We start from the raw sequence: 22,659 nt of genomic DNA on the forward strand, positions 1-22,659 counted from the left end.
CTCACAAATAGAGAAAGCTTGTCAACAGTGCGAGAGGGAGGATAGGCAAGTGATAGAGAAGGGACGCGATCAGACTGAAGGCTTGAGATGTGTTTACTTTAATGCAAGGAGTATTGTGAACAAAGCGGGTGAGCTTAGAGCGTGAATCAGCACTTGGAGATATAATGTGGTGGCCATTATAGAGACTTGAATGGCTCAGGGACAGGATTGGTTACTTCAAGTGCCGGGTTTTAGATGTTACAGGAAAGACAGGGAGGGAGGCAAAAGAGGTTGGGGCATGGCACTCTTAATCAGAGATAGTGTCAAAGCTGCAGAAAAGGTGGACGCCATGGAGGGATTGTCTACGGAGTCCTTGTGGGTGGAGGTTAGGAACAAGAAGGGGTCAATAACTTTACTGGGTGGTTTTTATAGGCCGCTTAATAGTAACAGGGATATCGAGGAGCAGATAGGGAAACAGATACTGGTAAGGTATAATAATTACAGAGTTGTTGTGACGGGAGATTTTAATTTCCCAAATATCGATTGGCATCTCCCTAGAGCAAAGGGTTTAGATGGGGTGGAGTTTGTTAGGTGTGTTCAGGAAGGTTTCTTGATGCAGTATGTAGATAAGCCTACAAGAGGAGAGGCTGTACTTGATTTGGTATTGGGAAATGAACCTGGTGAGGTGTCAGATCTCTCAGTGGGAGAGCATTTTGGAGATAGTGATCATAATTCTATCTCCTTTACAATAGCATTGAAGAGAGATAGGAACAGACAAGTTAGAAAAGCGTTTAATTGGAGTAAGGGGAATTATGAGGCTATCAGGCAGGAAATTGGAGGTTTAAATTAGAAACAGATGTTCTTAGGGAAACATACGGAAAAAAATGTGGCAAATATTCAAGGGATATTTATGTAGAGTTCTGTATAGAAACATTCCAATGAGACAGGGAAGTTTTGGAAGGGTACAGGAACTGTGGTGTACAAAGGCTGTGTAATAAATCTAGCATAGAAGAAACGAAAAGCTTACAAAAGGTACAGAGAGCTAGGTAAGTTAGAGATCTAGAAGATTATAAGGCTAGCAGGAAGGAGCTTAAGAAGGAAATTAGGAGATCTAGAAGGGGCCATGAGAAAGCCTTCGAGGGCAGAATTAAGGAAAACCCCAAGGCATTCTACAAGTATGTGAAGAGAAAGAGGATAAGACGTGAAAGAATAGGACCTGTCAAGTGTGACAGTGGGGAAGTGTGTATGGAACCGGAGGAAATAGCAGAGGTACTTAATGAATACTTTACTTTAGCATTCACTATGGAAAAGGATCTTGGTGATTGTAAGGATGACTTGCAGCAGACTGAACAGCTTGAGCATGTAGATGTTAAGAAAGAGGATGCGCTGGAGCTTTTGGAAAGCATCAAGTTCCCTAAGTCGCCAGGACCGGATGAGATGTACAGCAGGCTACTGTGGGTGGCGAGGGAGGAGATTGTTGAGCCTTTGGCGATGATCTTTGCATCATAAATGAGGTTGGGAGAGGTTCCAGAGGACTGGATGGTTGTGGATGTTGTTCCTTTATTCAAGAAAGGGAGTAGAGATAGCCCAGGAAATTATAGACCAGTGAGTCTTACCTCAGTGGTTGGTAGGTTGATGGACAAGATCCTGAGAGGTAGGAGTTATGAACATTTGGAGAGACATAATATGATTAGGAATAGCCAGCATGGCTTTGTCAAGGGCAAGTCGTGCCTTACGAGCCTGATTGAATTTTTTGAGGATGTGACTAAACACATTGCTGAAGGTAGAGCAGTAGACGTAGTGTATATGGATTTCAGCAAGGCATTTGATAATGTACTCCATGCAAGGCTTATTGAGAAAGTAATGAGGCATGGGATCCAAGGGGACATTGCTTTGTTGATCCAGAACTGGCTTGCCCACAGAAGGCAAAGAGTGGTTGTAGGCGGGTTATATTCTGCTTGGAGTTCGGTCACCAGTGGCGTGCCTCAGGGATCTGTTCTGGGACCCTTACTCTTTGTGATTTTTATAAATGACCTGGATGAGGAAGTGGAGGGATGGGTTAGTCAGTTTGCTGATGACACAAAGGTTGGAGGCATTGTGGATAGTTGGAGGGATGTCAGAGATTACAGCAGGACATTGATAGGATGCAAAACTGGGCTGAGAAGTGGCAGATGGAGTTCAACTCAGATAAGTGTGAAGTGGTTCATTTTGGTAGGTCAAATATGATGGCAGAATATAGTATTAATGGTAAGACTCTTGGCAGTGTGGAGGATCAGAGGGATCTTGGGGTCCAAGTGCATAGGACACTCAAAGCAGCTGCGCAGATTGACTCTGTGGTTAAGAAGGTGTATGGTGTATTGACCTTCATCAATTGTGGAATTGAATGTAGGAGCCAAGAGGTAATGTTGCAGCTATATAGGACCCTGGTCAGACCCCACTTGGAGTACTGTGCTCAGTTCAGGTTGCCTCACTATAGGAAGGATGTGGAAGCCATATAAAGGGTGCAGAGGAGATTTACAAAGGATGTTGCCTGGATTGGGGAGCATGCCTTATGAGAATAGGTTGAGTGAACTTGGCCTTTTCTCCTTGGAGCAAAGAAGGATGAAAGGTGACCTGATAAAAGTGTACAAGAGGATGAGAGGCATTGATTGTGTGGATAATCAGAGGCTTTTTCCCAGGGCTGAAATGGTTGCCACAAGAGGACACAGGTTTAAGGTGCTGGGGAGTAGGTACAGAGGAGATGTCAGGGGTAAGTTTTTTACTCAGACAATGGTGAGTGTGTGGAATGGGCTGTCGGCAACTGTGGTGAAGGAGGATATGACAGGGTCTTTTAAGAGGCTTTTAGATAGGTACATGGAGCTTAGTAAAATAGAGGGCTATAGGTAAGCCTAGTAATTTCTAAGGTGGGGACATGTTCATCACAACTTAGTGGGCCGAAGGGCCTGTATTATGCTGTAGGTTTTCTGTGCTTCTATGTTTCTAACATAATTAACATTGGGAAGTGATTTGTTCACAACAGACTAGCAACGTAAAGGAAAGAAAGCTAAAGCTCTAAATGCAGAACTTAAATAAAGTGAAAAAAAAATTAGTTGCATCTCTCATGTTTTGCCAAATTCTAACCTTGAAAATTCACTGCCTTCAATGAAATTCATCCACAAACACAAATATGTTTGGAAATAAAAATTGCTTCAGATCTGAAATTAAAATAGAAAATGCTGGAAGCAATCAGCTTTTGGAAAAGAAGCACAGTTAATGTTCCAGTTCAAAACCCTTCAAAAGAATTCTCTCTCTCTCCACCCCCCTCCCCCATTTATGATGAAGGGTGTTTGACTTGAAACATTAACTGGGTTTCACTTCTCATAGTTGTTGCCTGTCCTGCTGAGTGCTGCCAGCATTTTCTATTTGAATTCTATGTATCTGGACTGGCTGGATTATGTCATGTTTTGGTTGCAGTGTTGAAATGAAAATTACCACACAATTGGCAAATTTTGCTGCTGTGCCATTGTAAAATATTTTGGAACAAATCTGGATATGCAGTTGTATATATTAATGTTTTAAAAATCAAACATCTGGAAAATAGATAGTTTTTAGCCAGTTTGTATTTATAACTCCCAAGTTATAACTTGTAGAATTCACATGCCAAACAATAAAGCAAGACCACTGCTTCACAAGCGATGGTGCTGAGAAGCAGAGGGATTTTCTAAAGTTCCATTCCTTAATATTGGTCTGATATCTTAAACATGTAAAATCCGATGTTTTTAAGACAATGCATAAGTTTGTGTTTTGTATTATAGGAATATTAGCCTCAGATTTTTATACTTTTTTCAGAATTGTACGATAAATCCCACCATCAACATTACTAAAAGAGTGGAGAATTTCGGTCAGAGGTTTCAGGAGAATTTTGCTCGGACTGTGGGAGAAGGATGGGCAGAGATTGGATCACAGGTATTAATTCAATTTTTGATTTTGCTGTTCCATGGCTTATATGCAGTTGTATTTCAAATTAATTAACTTCATCAACTTGTGCATTGTTTCCTTCAGAGATATAAACTTGGTGTACGGTTGTACTACAGGGTTATGGAATCCATGTTGAAATCGGTAAGTTTTTTATTGCAGCATAGACAGGAATATTTAACAATGGACCTTGAAAAAATATGTTTTTATATTTGAAATGTGAAAAAAAATTCAGGTATACTGTATGTATAAACTTTGGCAACTCTGTTTTATTTCATTTTAACTGCCTCGTTTGGGAAACGTTTGAAAGAAATCGGGTTGCATAATTTCAGTGTGACTTCTGGTGTGATGCCGTATGATTAACTGGTTAAGAAGTTAATGAAGTTAAGCATAACGTAAATCAAAGGCTGGATGTCTGACATTTGAATCTATTATAATGTGCCTTCATTATTAAGGAACTGGCTGTTGAAGAGGCAACATTAAATTGATTAAATTTAGGTAGAATGCCCACATGTTTCACGAATATAGCTTGGGTAGCTAGACGTAAACAGATAATTTATACACAGGTTTCTTTAACATAGTGAATATGTAATTAGGCTAATAATCTGAACTATCAATCTAGAGACATTGATCAAGTTCAACAATTGCTCCATAATGTAAAAAAATGGACTTGAAACCCAGCATTAATAAAGCTAACCTTGGAGTACACATTTGATATTGAAACATACAACTCTTACCACCTGATTCATTTAATTTTGTCAAAATTTCATTCATTTCTTGAGACCTTTGAAATGATCTGGTGATAAAATCAGACGGAATGCTTTCCGTGGCACATCTAGAAATTTGCTGGAGTTCTCAAACAAAATATAGTTGCTGGTATGCCGCCTTCATCATTGCATCAATATGTCGGGCCTGGGAGAGATCCTCTGAGAGATTGACACACAGGAACTTGAAACTGCTCACCCTTTCCACAGCTGACCCCTCAATGAGGACTGGTGCATTTTCTCCTGACTTCCACTTCCTGAAGTCTCCAATCAAGTCTTTGGTTTTGCATTATGTGGTGTGGTAATGCCACTGGAGTTAAAAGAAACAAATTCAGAACAAATCTTTCAGCTCAAAACTGGATATCTTTGGCACATTGTGGCCTATCAGAGTTGTATTCTCCACTAACTTGTGATTGATAGATATTTCATTCTAATTTTATTAATAGACTAGGATCCAGTTCTTAAAGCATTAAAATGTAGCAGGAGCTGACAAGTAAAACTAGTGAAAACACAATATAAAGCAGCATGAACATTGGTACAGTGTGATTTTAAATAGACCCAAGTACCCTTATTTCTACTGGATCAGATCAAAGCTCTGTAGTCATTCTATGTGGACAGTTAAGATAAAATAAACTGGTGAAGAAACTTCAAGCATTTTCGTTCTTGGTGACTGGAATTTGCATAAAAGCTGCAGCCATACAGTGTCAGTGGTAGACTGAGTCAAGAAATAGGGAAGGATGGTTTTGCAAGCAGACTGATTTTTCCAATATATTTTTGAGCTTGTTGAATATTGCTGGGGTTTTACACGTTCAGGTAAATGATCTAGTTATTCCTTTGGACATCCCTTGAAGTTAATAGAATACTGTAGATTCTGATGTATGAGCTGAGAATTTGGCCCTAAATTTTGTCCTAAAATTAGGGGGTCAGCTTATACAGAGGGTGCCAACTTTGGAAAAATGAATACACGGAAGACAGGTTGTATTTATTGGTTGTTTTTGAGTCAAATTCGTTCCACTGTCGACGCATTAATTCTTTGAAAGATTTGTTTAAACTCACATCTAGTGGCTGGAGCACGGACATCAAACCACCGGGGATGACTGCAATGTCCATATTTTCAGCTTTCAATGTTGCTTTTGTCTCACCTGACGAGTACACTTTGAACATGTCCTAGACAAGTAGTAACTTTTCCTTCCTGAAACCTTCGGGACATCGACGCCATACCTCTTTAACCCACTTCAAGCAACCCGCTTCGTCCATCCAGCAGCGTTCTTGAATGTAAACAACAACACCCTGCAGGAATTTTCTGTGCAATCTTTGTTTTTTTGTCTCAACACAAGATCACGTCTATTCATAAATCAGGTGCACCAACTTCGTGTAGCTTTGAAATTTTTGCTGACCTCACAGTGTTTTTCGGCCCATTTCAACGCTTGAACTCAAATAATTTCTCTGGTAGCAATGCATCCAGACGATCGCTGGTGATTCACCCACTCTAAAACTTATTCTTCCAGTTCTGGCCACTGGCATGTTTTCCCACAGTTTGTACATTTCGTCTTTGGCATTTCCCTCAGTGTGTCCTCTACCTTTCTCCCCTCTCTCACCTGTTTCTTGTTTACACTAAACTTCTTAGCAGCTGCAGAATTGTTTGTTCCTTTAGCAAAATCAACAACCTTCAGCTTGAAGCCAGCATCATATCACATTCGTTTTAATCTTTTGTACATGGTGGTCGCAAACTCAATACTGAGTGCATGTACTGATCCCACCACCCCAGGTTATGTTTTAACGAGGTTACAATGGGTGCTAGATGGTTTCACAGGGATTACATTTCAGAGGATTCTTTACCATTGGGAACCCAATCCAAAACTTCCCTCCTTGATTTATTTATTAAGAATTTGCTTATAACACTCTACAATGTGTAGGCCTGTTTTGTTAGCAGGTACTGTTTCACAAAATTTCCAGGGTCCAGATCCAGCAAAGCTGAGTAACGGCATGTGAGATCTTGTGATCTTTTCTGGTTAAATCAAAAACCTCTACAAAAGGGGTCGGCTTATACAAAGGTAACATGAAAAAGACACTTTTTTAACCTTGAAAATGGGAGTCGGCTTATACACAGGAATTTACGGTAGTTTTGAGAATTGCAAGAGTCATTCCTTGCAGGATACCAAAATTTTGACCTGTGCTTAGCTGTATTGCTTGTGTACTGGTCCAGTTAGCTTTCAGAGGCAATTCCTTGGGAGATTTGTGTTTGATTCAGCACTGATGATGCCGCTAAGTGTATGAGGAGTTATTGGTTTCCGCTTGTTTTCTTCTGTCAGCCCAAATCTGTACATTTTCATTTGCATTCTGTATGCATTTGCAAAGTGGATATAAATGGACACTCTCCAATTGTGAAAAAAGTGCTGCAAGTCTAATCTTTGTGAAAGAGGAAAGAACATTAAGAAGCAGTGAATGTAACATACTCCACTGGGGAACTTCTGAATTGATATGCTGGCGTGGAGATGATTGCAAACAAATTGTTAAGTATGTTTCCACCAATGGGCTGTTTTATACTGTACTTGAGATATATATATATATATATATATATATGTGTGTGTGTGTGTGTGTGTGTATATCTCTGTTAGCCTCAAGAGACCATGGATTTGTGCCTTGGAAAGTTTCTGGGCCCGGGCAGGATTGTATGGGAGACTGGCAGTTACCCATGCTGCAAGTCTCCCCTCTTCATGCCTCCGATGTTGTTCAAGGGAAAGGCACTAGGACCTATACAGCTTGGCACCGGTGTCGTCGCAGAGCAATGTGTGGTTAAGTGCCTTGCTCATGGACACAACACACTACCTTAGCTGAGGCTCGAACTAGTGACTTTCAGATCATTAGGTCAACACCACTTGACCATGTGCCAATACACAACTTGATACTATTAGGACCCTTTACTTCATACTTGGTTAAATAGTGCTATGTTGTCAAGGCAGCCAACCTTGCTTCTAGAATCTTTGCTCTTTTGCCCTTGTTTGAGATTAGCTGGAGTGGACTTAGTGAAATTAAATCTTAAATGATAGTGAGCAGTTTATTAATATGTGCTATTTGACAGCACTGGGACAACCTCTTCCATCATTTTGCTAATTGAGGGTAAACTGTTGGAGTAATTAGCCATTCTTGAACAGAAAAATACTACCTGACCTGCTGAGTGTTCAGTATTCCTTGAGGTTCAGTAAATTTTAAAATATCCTTTCTCGTTCCTTATTCTTCCTTCTAAAATCCGTCAGCACATACTTGACTGTGTTGAATTTCACTTGCTATGTGTTTGCGCACTGCATTAGTCCATCTCTGTCATCTTTATTCTTCTTCTTCCTGATGCTTACTTCTCTTCTGAATTGTGTATCATCAGCAAATTCTTGTATCATGCTTTGTTCCCCCCACATTCAGGTCAGTAGTGTGTATTTCCTTACTTTTGTTTCTTGGATGTTATTATTCAATGTGGACATACGTTGGCCTGATACAATTTCATAAATATAATAATTATATTCAAGCAGTGTAGTAGGACCTTCAACATCCATCAGGAGTAAACAAGGCCTCTGTAGTGCATCATATGACAGTGATGTCAGTTATGATTTAAGTATGGTGAAGTACAGATAAGGCTATCTGTAATGATTGCAAAGGTTCAAAGTACATTTATTATCGAAGTACGTATGCAGTATATGGCCCTCTCCCTGACATTTGTCTTCCCACGTAGACAGCCATGAAACAAAAAAACACCATGGAATCTATTCAAAGATCCAATGCACAAAAAAAGAAAAAGAAAAAAGAAACTGAGGCTAGGGGAGGAAAAAAACAGAAGTCATGTGTTAAGGGTGAAGGGGGAGAAGTTTAAAGGGAACATGGGGGGGGGGGCTTCTTCATGCAGAGTGGTGGGAGTGTGGAATGAGCTGCCAGATGAAGTGGTGAATGCAGGCTCACTTTTGACATTTAAGAAAAAGTTGGTCAGGTATATGGATGAAAGGAGTATGGAGGGATATGGTCCAGGTCCAGGTCAGTGGAACTAGGCAGAAAAATGGTTCGGCACAGCCAAGAAAGGCCAAAAGGCCTGTTTCTGTGCTGTAATGTTCTATGGTTCTAAATAAATCACACAAACCGCAAAACTGCAAACTGAAAAATGGAGAATATAAAACCACAAAGTAATTGAAACAATCTAGGAATGTTCAGTTTAGTTCAGATTTATCATCTGATTCAAGAAAACTTGTAAGGTCTTCCAAAAATTTTGCAACTAATTACGCATATTTTGAGTAAACGCATATTCCTTGGAGTAATTGCTTTATTAGTATTTCCGATCAGCTATATCCTCTGCATTATGTAGTTTACTCTCTCTGTTTGATTCTTGCAGGAAGAAAAGCGACTTTCTGTTCAAAATTTTAGGTAAATTTATAAATTTTTTTTCAAAAGTCTTAATGCAGTTTTGTTTTAAATGAACGCTTTTAAAGTAATTGCTTCCATTTTCTTTGTAGCAAGTTGTTAAATGATGCTACTTTTCATGGATCCCTTCTTGCCTGTGCTGTAGAAGTTGTTATGACCACGTATGGAGCTACCTGTAAGTATATGAATGAGATTTCAATTTTAAATGTTTTGTCGTATAAGCCTTTTAGTTCTGCCTTAATACACTTTCATTTACCTTTCTTGGTTGTCGAACAGCATAACTGATATTCTCAGATATTCTCTAGGCTCTATGGGTCTCTATTTCTTTCTTTTCCTATTTTGTTCCTCAGTCTGGCATTTGCAGCTATCAATCCTATGCCATTGGAATAAACTGGTTCAACCTTAAAATGGTCAACTGAAAATCTAACATAGGATTTATTTCCCCATGTGTTATCAATGGGCAAAGCTGCTGCAAAAATAAACAGGATTCTAAAAGAATAGCCTTATTAATCAAATATAATTAATGCTATTGTGTCAAAACTGATATTGATTTCATTAAATCATATCTTGAATGTGGCCCAATTACTAAAGCACTGGGGAAATGAAAGCCCTGGGAAAAGTGCAGAGCAAGATGACACTAATTGCATTTAATCTTTGTGTTGAGGGTATACCTGTGTTGATTTTTGACAAGTGCTCCATGGTATTGACGCAGTGATGATGGAGCATTAATCTGTTTTCAAATTAAGATTTGCATAATCTAGAAGAAAACTGGCAGAGGTATTCTTCCTGTCATTCTGTTGCACTTGTCTTTAAGATATTAGAAATTACAAGTTACTGCTATCTGTAAATATTAACTCGTCCTTGCATTAAGCTTCATGTGATCATCCCAGTTCTATATTTTTCTACATAGAGACTTGCATAAAATCCAGGTAATGCATCTCTTGCTGGTTTCATAAGCACACGTCCGATCTGTGGCTGATAAATTAAGGAATTTCATGAAATTAACTTTTGTAATTACTGTGTTGATATTGTTCAAGTTTCAGAGTAGTATTATTGCATCATTGAGTGAAACACTATTGACAAAAAAGAAATTCCTGCAAAATGTCAAACTCATTTAAACTTTTTCCTATGACATTGGAATCAAACCTTTTTTTTGTTGACTGTTTTTCTTCAGTTGCATGTTTCAGCTGTTTGCCACTCTATAAAAGAAGTTGTTCAGGATAACCTTTAATCTTTGATATAATATTTTTTGAATCTTTATTTTACTTGCAAACCATCATAACTACTACAGTTTCAAAGCCTGCCAGTTAATGAGCATTCTATCCATGTCTATAAACATTTTTATACCATCTGTTTGTATGTGTAGTTCCTTGTGGCTCAAGATATACTGTAGGCTGCCATGTTGATAGAGACCCTTGGATGTAGCATCCTAGTTGTCAAGTCAGTACACAGGCCAGGGCAGTACGATATGGAGAGCAAGCTGTTGTCCATTTAGCAAACTCCTCCCTGCTCCACCCCTCAGGATTTATTCCTGAAGCTTTCCCTATGAGTGGGTATAACCACAAGGGAGCAGAAGTTTGAGATCAGTTTTCCTTCTCTTAGGTAAGCTGCCAACCACGGCTGATGATCTCCATCTGCCTGAAGCAACTGGATTCAAGTTGCCAGTAACCTACATTTTCCCCTTCTCCTGTGAATAGATACTGTTCCACTGAGCTTGGTTGCTAAGAAGCTGGAGTTAGTTGTCAGAGGCTTTTGAGGTTGTCATAGCCCGGGGTTGGCGGGGGGGGGGGGGGGGGGGAGGGTTGTAGTGGGACTAAGCTTCCACTGCTTATTAAATGGCGTGCATGTTGATAGATGGAAATGATAAAGTGAATATTTTGTGGTTTCCTTGTTATTCCACATTTGATATTCAGCAGGTAACAGCTGGACATTCCAAATGTCTACTTCCTATGTAACATGAAGCATGTCCACAATACAATAGCAAAAAGAGTGCATAAAGTAAAATGTGGAGTGAAGTAAGCTTTTAAGTTTGAGATGCACAAGGTATTCTAACCAATTGCTTGGTCATTGCTTATGAAAAAAACTTAACTTGAAGCTTAATTATGCCATCCCCTAAATTTAAAAAAAGCTATCCTTGTGTTTGTTTCATGATGTCATAAGACAAGTTGAAAATAAAACAATAAAGCATGATGTAGCATTTGAAATTCAGTCTTATAATTCAAAATAAATTTTATTCCTTTAGTGTACAGAGGATTTGTTAAATACAGTATTGTGCAGAAGTCTTAGGCACAAGTAAAAAAAATTCTGTAAAGTGAAAATGTATCTCCCATCTGCTACACTCAGTTTCTGTAGCCAATCACTGCGTGTTAGATCCTCATCCTTTCCAGTTTCTTTGTGTTTCATTGGAAGAGCTTGGACAAACTCTTGTCTACTGCAAAATGTTTTATTGAGAGAGTGCTTGCTGTTGCAAGATGACGGCCTTAAGTCTTGTTGCTGAGCTCACTCTTGATGATTTGAAGGTTAAACTGTCACATCTGCCACGCCCTGACTTTTTAGTATGGTTGTCCTTTGCCCAGTTTGATTCCTTCTACACCCATTTCTGTTTCAGTTAATGATTTTAGTTTATTGAACTCATTCTGTTATTGATCATTACCATCCATTTGTTAACTTTGTTTCATCATGCACTGGGTTATATATCTACAAAGAAATCACGTTTTTATTGAAAAGTGATCAATTACTTAATATATTACTTTCTTTAATGAAATACAAAAAAATCTCTACAACATTTAATATTTTTGAAATGTGAATGCTTGGAAATCTAAAATTTGCTCTTTGTTACTGACACATTTATGCAGAGACAAAAATAAACATTTGAAACAAAATCTATATTAAGAGAAATCTAGGGTGTCTGTATTTCTAATATATCACAACATTTTTGGAAATAATTTGGTATGGAAGTGATCCTAATAATAAGAGTGTATTTGATGCCTTTATGTAGGAAGCGTAGAAGAACATCTAAAGTGTTAAACTTTTATTGAATGCCAAAGTAGGCAGATGGGAACCACAACGGAGCAACAGGTGGTAGGGCTGAGGGCAAGAAAAATGGTATGACAAGACTGAAAGAAAATTACAGCAAGGAACAGACTAATAAACGTTGTTAGATTGATAGGGTGAAACGTGTTTATTTCAATACTAAGAGTATTATGGGTAAGGAGGATGAGTTTAGAGCCTGGATCAGTATGTGGAATCACACTGTTGTTACTACCACAGAAAGCTGGTTGCGTGAGGGAGAGGACTGGCAGATCAATGTATCAGGATTTAGTTGATTTAGGTGTGATAGAGAAAGGGGTGAAAGAGGTGGAGGGGTTGCACTGCTAATAAGGGAGAATAGTACAGCAGTACTCAGAGAGGACACACTGGTGGGCTCATCCGTAGGCCATTTGAATGGAGCTCAGAAATAGGATTTGTACAATTAAGTCCATGGGATTATACTATAGGCTCTTCAGTAGCCACCAAGAAAACTGATATATAGACAGATTATGGAATAATATTGCTGAAATAACAGCGTTGTCATAGTAGGTGATGTTAACTTCCCCAGTACTGACTGGAACCTCTTTGATACTGGACCTAGTTTTGGGAAATAAGCCTGGCCAGGTGACAGACCTGATAGTGGGTGAATGTTTTGATGGTAATGACCATGACTCATTATGTTTCAAGATAGTTATGGATAAAGATAAAATTGAATCTTGCGGAAGACTACTAAATTGTGGAGAAGGCAAATTATGAAAGGACGAGACAGGAGTGAAGGGCTGTTGACTGAGAGTAGTTGCTGTTGGAGGAGTCCACATATAACTTGCGAGTTATTCAAAGGTTGTCTGATCCCGAGTTCTGGATCGGTATGTTCTTGTACGGGGTAAGGACAAGAATGCTAAGGTAGGGGAGCCTTGGATGACTTAAAATATCCTAAATTTGGTCAGAAAGATAAAGGAAGCATATGTAAGGTTTAGGAAGCTAAAATCAAATTGAATCTTGTGGAATATTAAGATGGTAAGGAAGTGGTCAGACAGGCAACTAGGAAGGCTAAAATGTGCCGTAAAATGTCCTAGGGAGCGGGGTCTTGGCTAATTCCATACCATTTTGTATGATGACAAAGAAAAGGGTAGCTCCATTCAAGGATTAAGGAGGGAATCTGTGCAAGGAGTCAGAGCAAATGTCTAAGGTACTAAATAGGTACTTTAGTGAGGATAGTCAAAACATGCCAATGTCCTGCGATATTTTGAGATTAACGTGGAGGTAGTGCTTAGTCTTCTGAGAGGCATTAAGGTGTATCAGAGCCCAAAACCTGATGGCAATATCCCAGAATATTGAAAGAAGCAAGTGAGGAGATTGCTGGGGCTTTGACGACAACACAGGGAGTGTTATTCAAGAAGGGAACCATAGAACACTACAGCACAGTACAGGCCCTTCAGCCCTCCATGTTGTGCTGACCCATATAATCCTTAAAAAAAAGTACTAAACCCACACTACCCCATAACCCTCCATTTTTCTTTCATCCATGTGCCTGTCCAAGAGGCTGTTAAGTACCCCTAATGTTTTAGCCTCCACCACCATCCCTGGCAAGTCATTCCAGGCACTCACAACCCTCTGTGTAAAAAAAAAAAAAAATTACCCCTGATTTCTCCCCTAAACTTCCTTCCCTTAATTTTGTACATATGCCCTCTGGTGTTTGCTATTCGTGCCCTGGGAAACAGGTACTGACTGTCCACCCTATCTATGCCTCTCATGATCTTGTAGACCTCTATCAAGTCCCCTCTCATTCTTCTACGCTCCAAAGAGAAAAGTCCCAGCTCTGCTAACCTTGCTTCAAATGACTTGTTCTCCAATCCAGGCAACATCCTGGTAAATCTTCTCTGCACCCTCTCCATAGCTTCCACATCCTTCCTATAATGAGGTGACCAGAATTGAACACAATACTCTAAGTCTCACCAGAGATTTGTAGAGTTGCAACATGACCTCTCTACTCTTGAACTCAATCCCCCTGTTAATGAAGCCTAGCATTCCATAGGCCTTCTTAACTACCCTATCAACCTGTGCAGCGACCTTGAGGGATGTATGGATTTGAACCCCAAGGTCCCTTTGTTCATCCACACTCTTAAGTAACTGACCGTTAATCCTGTACTCAGTCTTCTGGTTTGTCCTTCCAAAATGCATCACCTCACACTTATCCGGATTGAACTCCATCTGCCATTTTTCTGCCCAACTCTGCAGCCTGTCTATATCCTCTTGCAACCTTCGACCACTTACAGCTCCATCCACAACTCCTCCAATCTTCGTGTCATCCGCAAGCTTACTCACCCATCTTTCTGCCTCTACATATTTGTCATTTATAAAAACCACAAATAGCAGGGGTTCCAGGACAGATCCTTGCGGCACTCCACTAATCACTGACCTCCAGGCAGAATACTTTCCTTCCACAAATACCCTCTGGTTTCTTCCTTTAAACCAATTTTTTATCCAAACAGTCAAGGTTCCACTGATCCCATGCCTCATGACTTTCTGGATGAGTCTCTCATGAGGGATCTTGTCAAATGCTTTGCTAAAGTCCATGTAGACCACATCCACTGCCCTACCCTCATCAATTTCTTTTGTTACCTCTTCAAAAAACTCAATCAGGCTCGTGAGGCATGATCTTCCCTTCACAAAGCCATGTTGACTATCCCTGAGTAGACTGTACTTCTTCAAATGCTCGTAGATCCTATCTTTAAGAATCTTTTCCAGTAGTTTGCATACAACCAACGTAAGATTCACCAGTCTATAGTTCCCAGGTTTCTCCCTGTTACCTTTTTTATACAAGGGAACTACATTTGCCATTCTCCAGTCCTCTGGCGCTTTCCCTGCAGCCAACGAGGATTCAAAGATCATAGCTAATGCTCCTACGATCTCTTCTCTCAATTCCCACAACAACCTGGGTGTATCATATCCGGCCCTGGGGATTTATCAATCTTAATGTTTTTAAGAAGATCCAGCACTTCTTCCTTAATCTCCACATTGTCTAGTACACAGTCCCGCTCAACTTCGACCTCATCCTGATCAAGATCCTTTTCACTTGTGAATACTGAAGCAAAGTATTCATTTAGGACCTCCCCAACCTCCTCTGCCTCCAGGCACATGTTGCCCTCTTTATCCTTTAGCAGTCCCACCTTCGTTCTCGTCATCCTACTATTCTTCACATACGCATAGAACGCCTTGGGGGTCTCCTTAATCCTATATGCCAAAGCCTTCTCATGCCCCCTTCGAGCTAAAGTCCTTTCTTTAGCTCCTTCCTGGCTACCCTATATTCCTCATAAGCCCCTCCTACTTCCTGCTTCTTCTATCTAACATATGCTTCCTTTTCCTTCTTGATGAGTTGCCTTACATGTTTCATCAGCCATGGTTCCCTTTTCCTACCATTTTTTCCTTGTCTCAGTGGGACAAACCTATCCTGAACCCAGCACAAGTGGTCCCTAAACTTCCTCCACATTACTTCTGTGCTTTCACCCTTGAACATCTGTTTCCAATTTACTCTCACTAGTTCCTGCCTCATCCCTTCATAGTTAGCCCTTCCCCAGTTAAGCACTTCCCCATTTTGTCTGATTTTATCCCTTTCCATAGCTATGCTGAAGCTAAGGGAGTTGTGGTCACTCTCACCAAAATGCTCCCCCACCAAGAGGTCTGTCACCTGACCAGGTTCATTACCCAGAACTAGATCCAGTATGGCCGCTCCTCTCATCTGCCGGTCCGGAATCCTTCTTGAACACACCTGACAAATTCAGCCCCATCTATCCCCCTTGCCCTCAGGGGGTGCCAGTCAATATGAGGAAAGTTGAAATCACCCATAACTACTACCCTGTATTTCCTGCACCATTTTAAAATCTGCCTGCTTATCTGCTCCGCAGTGTCCCGAGGGCTATTTGGGGGCCTATAGACTACTCTCAGCACAATGGTTGTTCCCTTCCTATTTCTGACTTCCACCCACACCAACTCAGTGGACACTCCCTCTGCAGCATCCTCCCTTTCTATAGCCGTGATACTATCCTTGACCAGCAATGCAACTCTCTCCCCCCCCCCCACCTTTTCTACCTCCCATTCTGTTCCTTTTAAAACACCTGAACCCGGGGACCTGCCCTTCCTCCAACCAAGTTTCAGTAACTGCCACAACATTGTAGTTCCACGTACTAATCCCTGTTCTTAATACTCCTAGCATTGAAATAGACACATTTTAACCCCTTTAACTGGCTACCATTATGTTCTGTCCCCTGCCTGTCCTTCCTCATCAACTCAGAACTCTTAGCATCATGCCCTTGTTCTTCTAGCTTAATCTCTGCACTCACATTCTGATTCCCACCCCCCTGCCAAACTAGTTTAAACCCTCCCAACAGCTCTATCAAACCTGCCTGCCAGGATATTGGTCCCCCTGGGATTCAAGTGCAACCCATCCTTTTTGTACAGGTCACACCTGCCCCAAAAAAGGTCCCAATGATCCAGAAATCTGAATCCCTGCCCCCTGCTCCAATCCTCCACCTCATTCTATTCCTATTCTCACTGTCGCGTGGCACAGGCAGTAATCTCGAGATTACTACCTTTGAGGCCCTGCTTTTCAACTTTCTTCCTAACTCCCTGTAGTATTCTTCCAGGACCTCTTCCCTTTTCCTACTTCTGTCATTGGTACCAATATGTACCACGACCTCTGGCTGTTCTCCCTCCCATTGCAGGATGTCTTGGGCGCGATCAGAAACGTACTGGACCCTGGCACCTGGGAGGCAAACTACCATCTGAGTTTCTTCCCTGCATCCACATAATCGCCTGTCTGAACCCCTGACTATAGAGTCCCCTATCACTACTGCCTTCCTCTTCCCTTCCCTACCCTTCTGAGCCACAGGGCCATACTCTGTGCCAGAGGCACGGCCACTGTTGCTTCCCCCAGGTAGGCTGTCCCCCCCCAATAGTACTCAAACAGGAGTACTGATTGTCAAGGGATACAGCCACAGGGGTACTCTCTGGTACCTGACTCTTGCCCTTCCCTCTCCTTACTGTGACCCATTCCTCTGTCCTGCACGGCCCCGGAGTGATCACCTGCCAGTCACTCCTCTCTATCACCTCCTCACTCTCCCTGACCAGACGAAGGTCATCGAGCTGCAGCTCCAGTTCCCTAACACGGCCCCTTAGGAGTTGCATCTCGATGCATCGGGTGCAGATGTGGCCGTCTGGGACGCCGGGAGACCCCAGGACCTCCCACATCTGACACCGACCACAGAAAACTGGCCTCACACACATACTACCTCCTTTTGCAATCAACAACTGCCTCACCTTGTCCTGTTACCACCGAAGCCCTTTCACTCTGCTGCCTCTCACTCCGCTGCCTGCTCCCAATGCTGCCCGCTGGATATGGCTGCCGTCTTTTTAAACTGTTCACGCTCAACTGGCTGATGTCACGCTCCTGCGCAGTCTGGCCTCTCTCTTCACCGAGAACTCAAAATGTCTTCCCGCTGGAAATCCTCAGGTGCTCTCACACTGCCTTCTTGTTCCGAATCCGAAATAAGGATAATCTAGGTAACTGTAGGCTATTGAGTCAATGGTTGGGAAGCTATTGAAGAGGATACTGAGAAATAGAATTTATGCACATTTGAAAAAGCATGGCCTGCTTAGGGACAGGTGGCATGGATTTGTACGGGGTAGGTCACGACAGACTTCAGTTAGGTATTTTATGAGGTCCCTCATGGTAAAAGGTGCATGGGATTCAGGGTGAATTGGAACTGGCTTGTCCATAGAAGGCAGAGAGTAGAGGTGGAAGGAAGGCCGTTATTTCAGTTGGAGGTCCATGACAAGTGGTTTTCTCAAGTTTTAGTGCTGGGACCTCTGTTTGTGATAAATATCATTGATTTGGATGAGCAAGTGTGTGGATGACACTGAGATTGATGGAGTTGTAGCAAGTGGAAATGATTATCAAAGAATACAGCAAGATGTACAGTAGATCAGGTACAGATCTAGGCAGAGAAGTGACAGATAGAATTTAATCCAGGCAAGTTTGTGGTTTTGCACTTTGAGAGATCAAATGAAAGGAGAAAGTATACAGTTAATGCTAATCGAAATCCCAAGAACTTTCTACAGGGGCACTATTGAGAGCATCCTGACCAGCTGCATCACTGCCTGGTATGGGAACTGTACCTCCCTTAATCCCAGGAACCTGCAGAGAGTGGTGCGGACAGCCCATGATTCATGACATTTACAAAGACAGGTGTGTAAAAAGGGCCCAAAGGATCATTAGGGACTCAAGTCGCCCCAGTCACAATCTATTCCAGCTGCTACCATCCGGGAAATGATACTGCAGCATAAAAGTCAGGACCAACAGGCTTTAGGGCAGCTTCTTCCATAGGGCCATCAGACTGATTAACCTGTGCTAATATGAGTGTGTTTCTATGTTACTTTGAGTGTTCTATTTATTACAAATGATTATAAATTACTGTGATTGCACATTGCACATCTAGACAAAGACATAACATAAAGATTTTTACTCCTCAAGTATGTGTAGGATGTAAGAAATAAAGTCAATTCAATTAAGAAATGGTAACAATTAATGCATTGAGGCACAGAGTGATCTTGGAGTCCAGGTCCATAGCTCATTGGAAGTGGCTGCACAGGTGGACAAGGTGGTAAAGAAGGTTTACCCTCCTTTATTGGCAGGAGTGTTGAGTCCTGTTGCAACTACAGTATATAAAACTTCAGTCAAACTGCACTTGAAGAATTGTGCGCTGTTCTGTTTATCCCATTATAGGAATGATATGAAGACTGGAAAGGGTGCAGTAAAGGTTTAGGAGTGTCAAGTACCAGAAGACATAATTTTAATGTTAGAAGAGGGAAGTTTAAAGGCAATGTGAGGGGCAAGTTTTTACGTCGAGTGGCAGATGCCTGGAATGGGTTACCAGGTGTAGCAGGAAGTTTTATGGAATTTAAAAGGCTTTTAGGTAGATTCATAAATATGAGGGGAATGGACAGATATGGATGATACACAGGAGGAGTACATTTAGCTTAAATTGGCATCATGTTCAGCACAATATCATGAGTCGAATAGCCTGTCCAGTGCTGTACTATTGTTACTTTCAGTTGGGCTTATTTATAAGCATTGGAATAATAGTACATATTTAATAAATATGCTTCAACATTAGTTGAAGGACTGTAGTTTTTTGTGTAAGTAGTATAATTTGCCGATTCATTTTTCCACAGGGATTTAATTTATCAACAAATGATGCAATTTCAATCCTGTATTATAAGAAACAATTTAAACAATTGCTTTATGGGCCAGTGAGTGTAAAATGTCATTAATATAGAACCTGAAAATGGAAATCTTGACCTTGCATTCCTATTCAAATGACATTAATGGATTTATGTTTCTTGGATGGGTAGTTTCTCATTTTGCACAACTTAGACGGGTTAAATCAGTGTTACAGTATACAGAGGAGACCCAGCACTGAGAAAATTAATATTTGCTGGGAATGTTATTGAGATGTAAACCAAAGCCATAACTCCAAATGTCCATTGACCATCACATTAATTTCCTGGAAGTTGTTTTATCTTAGTACCATAAAGCAATAAATTGCTTGAGTGAGGATTGGTATTTTAAAATGCAATGGAGTATTTTATCATGAAGGGTTTGGAAAAGTACCTGTTTCTGCTAAAGTAGATCCCAGAACGTTAACTAGAACTTAAAATTGTAAACAACTGTTCCTCTCCAGTGTAAATGATTTGGAATTCCCACAAAATTATGCTCCACTGCTGGATTCCTGTGGTGGAAAGTCGACTTTGAATAACTGATGATGACTTATCAGCAGGTTTGAGACATTTGTGTTTTAACATAGGTGGAAATCTCAAACTTGCCAGTATTCACCTAGAGAAATGCTCACTTTTTTCTGCAGAACTACCAGGATTTCTTCACATTGACTTGTTTGAGTCTCCAAAAAGCTAGATTAACAAATCTACTCATGTTTCCTTATTCACTTAATGTGATTTTCTACATCATACTTAGTCCTGGAAACATGGATGTGTTATGATGCCTCAAAATGGGAAGCTGTTCCATTTTGACTTAATCCAAGTTGCTGGTAGAGTTTCTTATCATGATTTCACATTGAAGTTAAATAAATGAAGAATTCAGATAATTTTGTTTGTTCTTTAGTTTTTGTTCAATGGCAGTTTGTCCTCTCAATCCTGTTTTTTTTTAAACATTTCAAGCAGCAGTATCAAAGCTGTCAAGTTCTATATGGATGATAACTTATTGTTTAAAGGGGAGTTAAAGCACATTTGAAGAATACCAATAATATAGAAAGTAAATAACGTAGCTTGCATATTCATGGAATTACTGGATGTAGAATGTTTTAAAATTTGTTTTTAGGGAACATGTCATTGAAGAGCAACATTCAAGCAGAGACTGATCTCTCTTTTCCCTGGATCCTTCGAGTATTTGATATAAAGGCTTATGAATTTTACAAGGTTATTGAGAGCTTCATTAAAGCAGAACCCAATCTAACGCGAGAAATGATCAAGCATGTGGAAAGGTGTGAACACAGGATCATGGAATCTATTGCTTGGCAGTCAGTAAGTATTTTTTTCCCCATTTGCAGATGATGATATTTGCTCATGAGGTTACATGAAAGTGTTACTTGATGTTCTTTTTGGATCTGTTGTTGTTTGAAAATTGTGAGCACTGTTTGCTGTTAAATATATAGCAGTCTGAAAGTCATATATACAATTGTTTATCTATAGAACAGAGGGTTTAAAAATGAGATTCACAAGCTGGATGTTAACTGCAATTAGGAGCTAAGTACTAGTAAACGGGATAAAATGCCAAAAAAAAAGGCAAATGCTGAAGATTGAAATTAAAACAGAAATTGTTAAAAATACTCAACAGATCTGATGGAGCATAACAGTTAATGTTCCATATCTGTGTCCTTTCTTCAGAACATGAGGAGTTAAGTGCTAAAATTATAAACTGTGGAATGCAAAACTTACCTTTAACTTGGATTCATTCAGTTGGTAAAATGAAGAAAAATATTGACTTTTGCTCTCTGACATACAGAAGTTCATTGCCTTGTTTGAGTCTGCAATAAGTTAGATTGAGATAGCCACCTGTTGCTTTATTTATTTGCTTGATGTGTCTATGCTCTTTCCTCATGCTCATAGATACAGGTTAGTGGCAGTTGCCCTTGCGTACAAGTGTGTGTATATAGGGCTCTCTTAGTAGAAGCAGCAGCTTTGTACATTACAAATAAACCAAGTACTGGTAGCCAAATTTTGAGGGCGAGTGTATTTGAAGTTTGTAACTGAATTCACATTGCGCTAAATAACAAAATAGCTAATTTCAAAAGAATGCAGTTTGTTCATCCTATTCTGATAGGATATATATTTAAGCAGTATACTGTCTGGAAAAAGAAATCAAAACTTTTAATGGCTATCAGTTTTATTTTAAACTGCTGTTGTGATTGACTACTTAATTTTTGATGCCACTGCTTCCATTATTTTGATATGTGTCTTGAGCACATTCAGCCCAGTTTTGATCATTATTCTGTCCTATTCTAAACTATAGTGCTGCCTACTACAATATTTTCATCTTTGTAATAACATTTTGTGTACAAGACAAAAATATTTGCTGGTTGAAAATAGACCATGTTTTGTTTGGTTTGCCTTTATTACCTTAATTGCATGTTTTCCTACCTGAGTAACTGTAAGCAAACTGTTAAGTTAGTTTGTCCATGACAAAGCAAACTACCATATGTACAAAGTATCTTACAACATGTTCACGAGCTCTCATTGCATCTCAATGCCATGGTGATCAATGGCAAATTAATTACTGAGTCTTAGGCTGGTCAATAATATATTAATGGAAAGAAGTCAGCAGTAGGAAGACAGGCTAGTTCTTTCTTCTGCAGCCAAGGAACATATTCCATGAAATGACATTACTTATTAGCAATTCAACATTTGTTCAAACTTTTAAGTCATTTTTATCAACTGCACCAAAGGGCTAAATTTCCAGGGAATGTCTAATGTAACTTATACCATTGCTTTGATTAGTTCAAAGTGAACCTAATAGGTGTTATTATTAGGTTTTTTTTTGAAATAAGTATGTTTATGGTTACCTATTTAACAAACTTGATTACTTTGCATAAAAGAAGATTTTTATAATGTTTTAAAAAATCCACAATATTTCGAGAAACATTAGCACATACTACTGGCATTCTACTGAACAGATCATTGATTGTATCTAAGCTTCCTGTTTCACCAGTAACTCCATTAATAAAACTTTCCTTTCCTTTATTTACTATTTAGTTTTCATTTAAATACACTCATTCTAGAAAATTATAGGAAAGATGTCAACAAGTTAGAGAAAATACAGAGGAGATTTGCTAGAATGTTACCTGGGTTTCAGCACCTAAGTTACAGAGAGGTTGAACAAATTAGGTCTTTATTCTTTGGAGCATAGAAAGTTGAGGGGGGACTTGATTGAGGTATTTAAAATTATGAGGGGGATAGATAG

At 40.0% G+C, this 22,659-nt stretch overlaps 1 protein-coding gene across 2 annotated transcripts in view; it reads left to right on the forward strand.

The window, feature by feature from the left end:
- rb1 (retinoblastoma 1) overlaps positions 1-22,659 on the forward strand; it is a 294,100-nt gene that overhangs the window by 95,278 nt on the left and 176,163 nt on the right. Inside the window, exons 13-17 of one of the 2 annotated variants that reach the window (XM_059967858.1) lie at positions 3,808-3,924; positions 4,021-4,077; positions 9,070-9,101; positions 9,191-9,273; positions 20,521-20,723. In XM_059967858.1, the coding sequence (XP_059823841.1) occupies positions 3,808-3,924; positions 4,021-4,077; positions 9,070-9,101; positions 9,191-9,273; positions 20,521-20,723 (492 nt within the window). The remainder of the gene's footprint in view (positions 1-3,807; positions 3,925-4,020; positions 4,078-9,069; positions 9,102-9,190; positions 9,274-20,520; positions 20,724-22,659) is intronic. The other variant, XM_059967859.1, reaches the window with a different exon arrangement.

This window comes from Hypanus sabinus, chromosome 4 (genome assembly GCF_030144855.1).
Source record: "Hypanus sabinus isolate sHypSab1 chromosome 4, sHypSab1.hap1, whole genome shotgun sequence".
Lineage (NCBI taxonomy): Eukaryota > Metazoa > Chordata > Chondrichthyes > Myliobatiformes > Dasyatidae > Hypanus > Hypanus sabinus.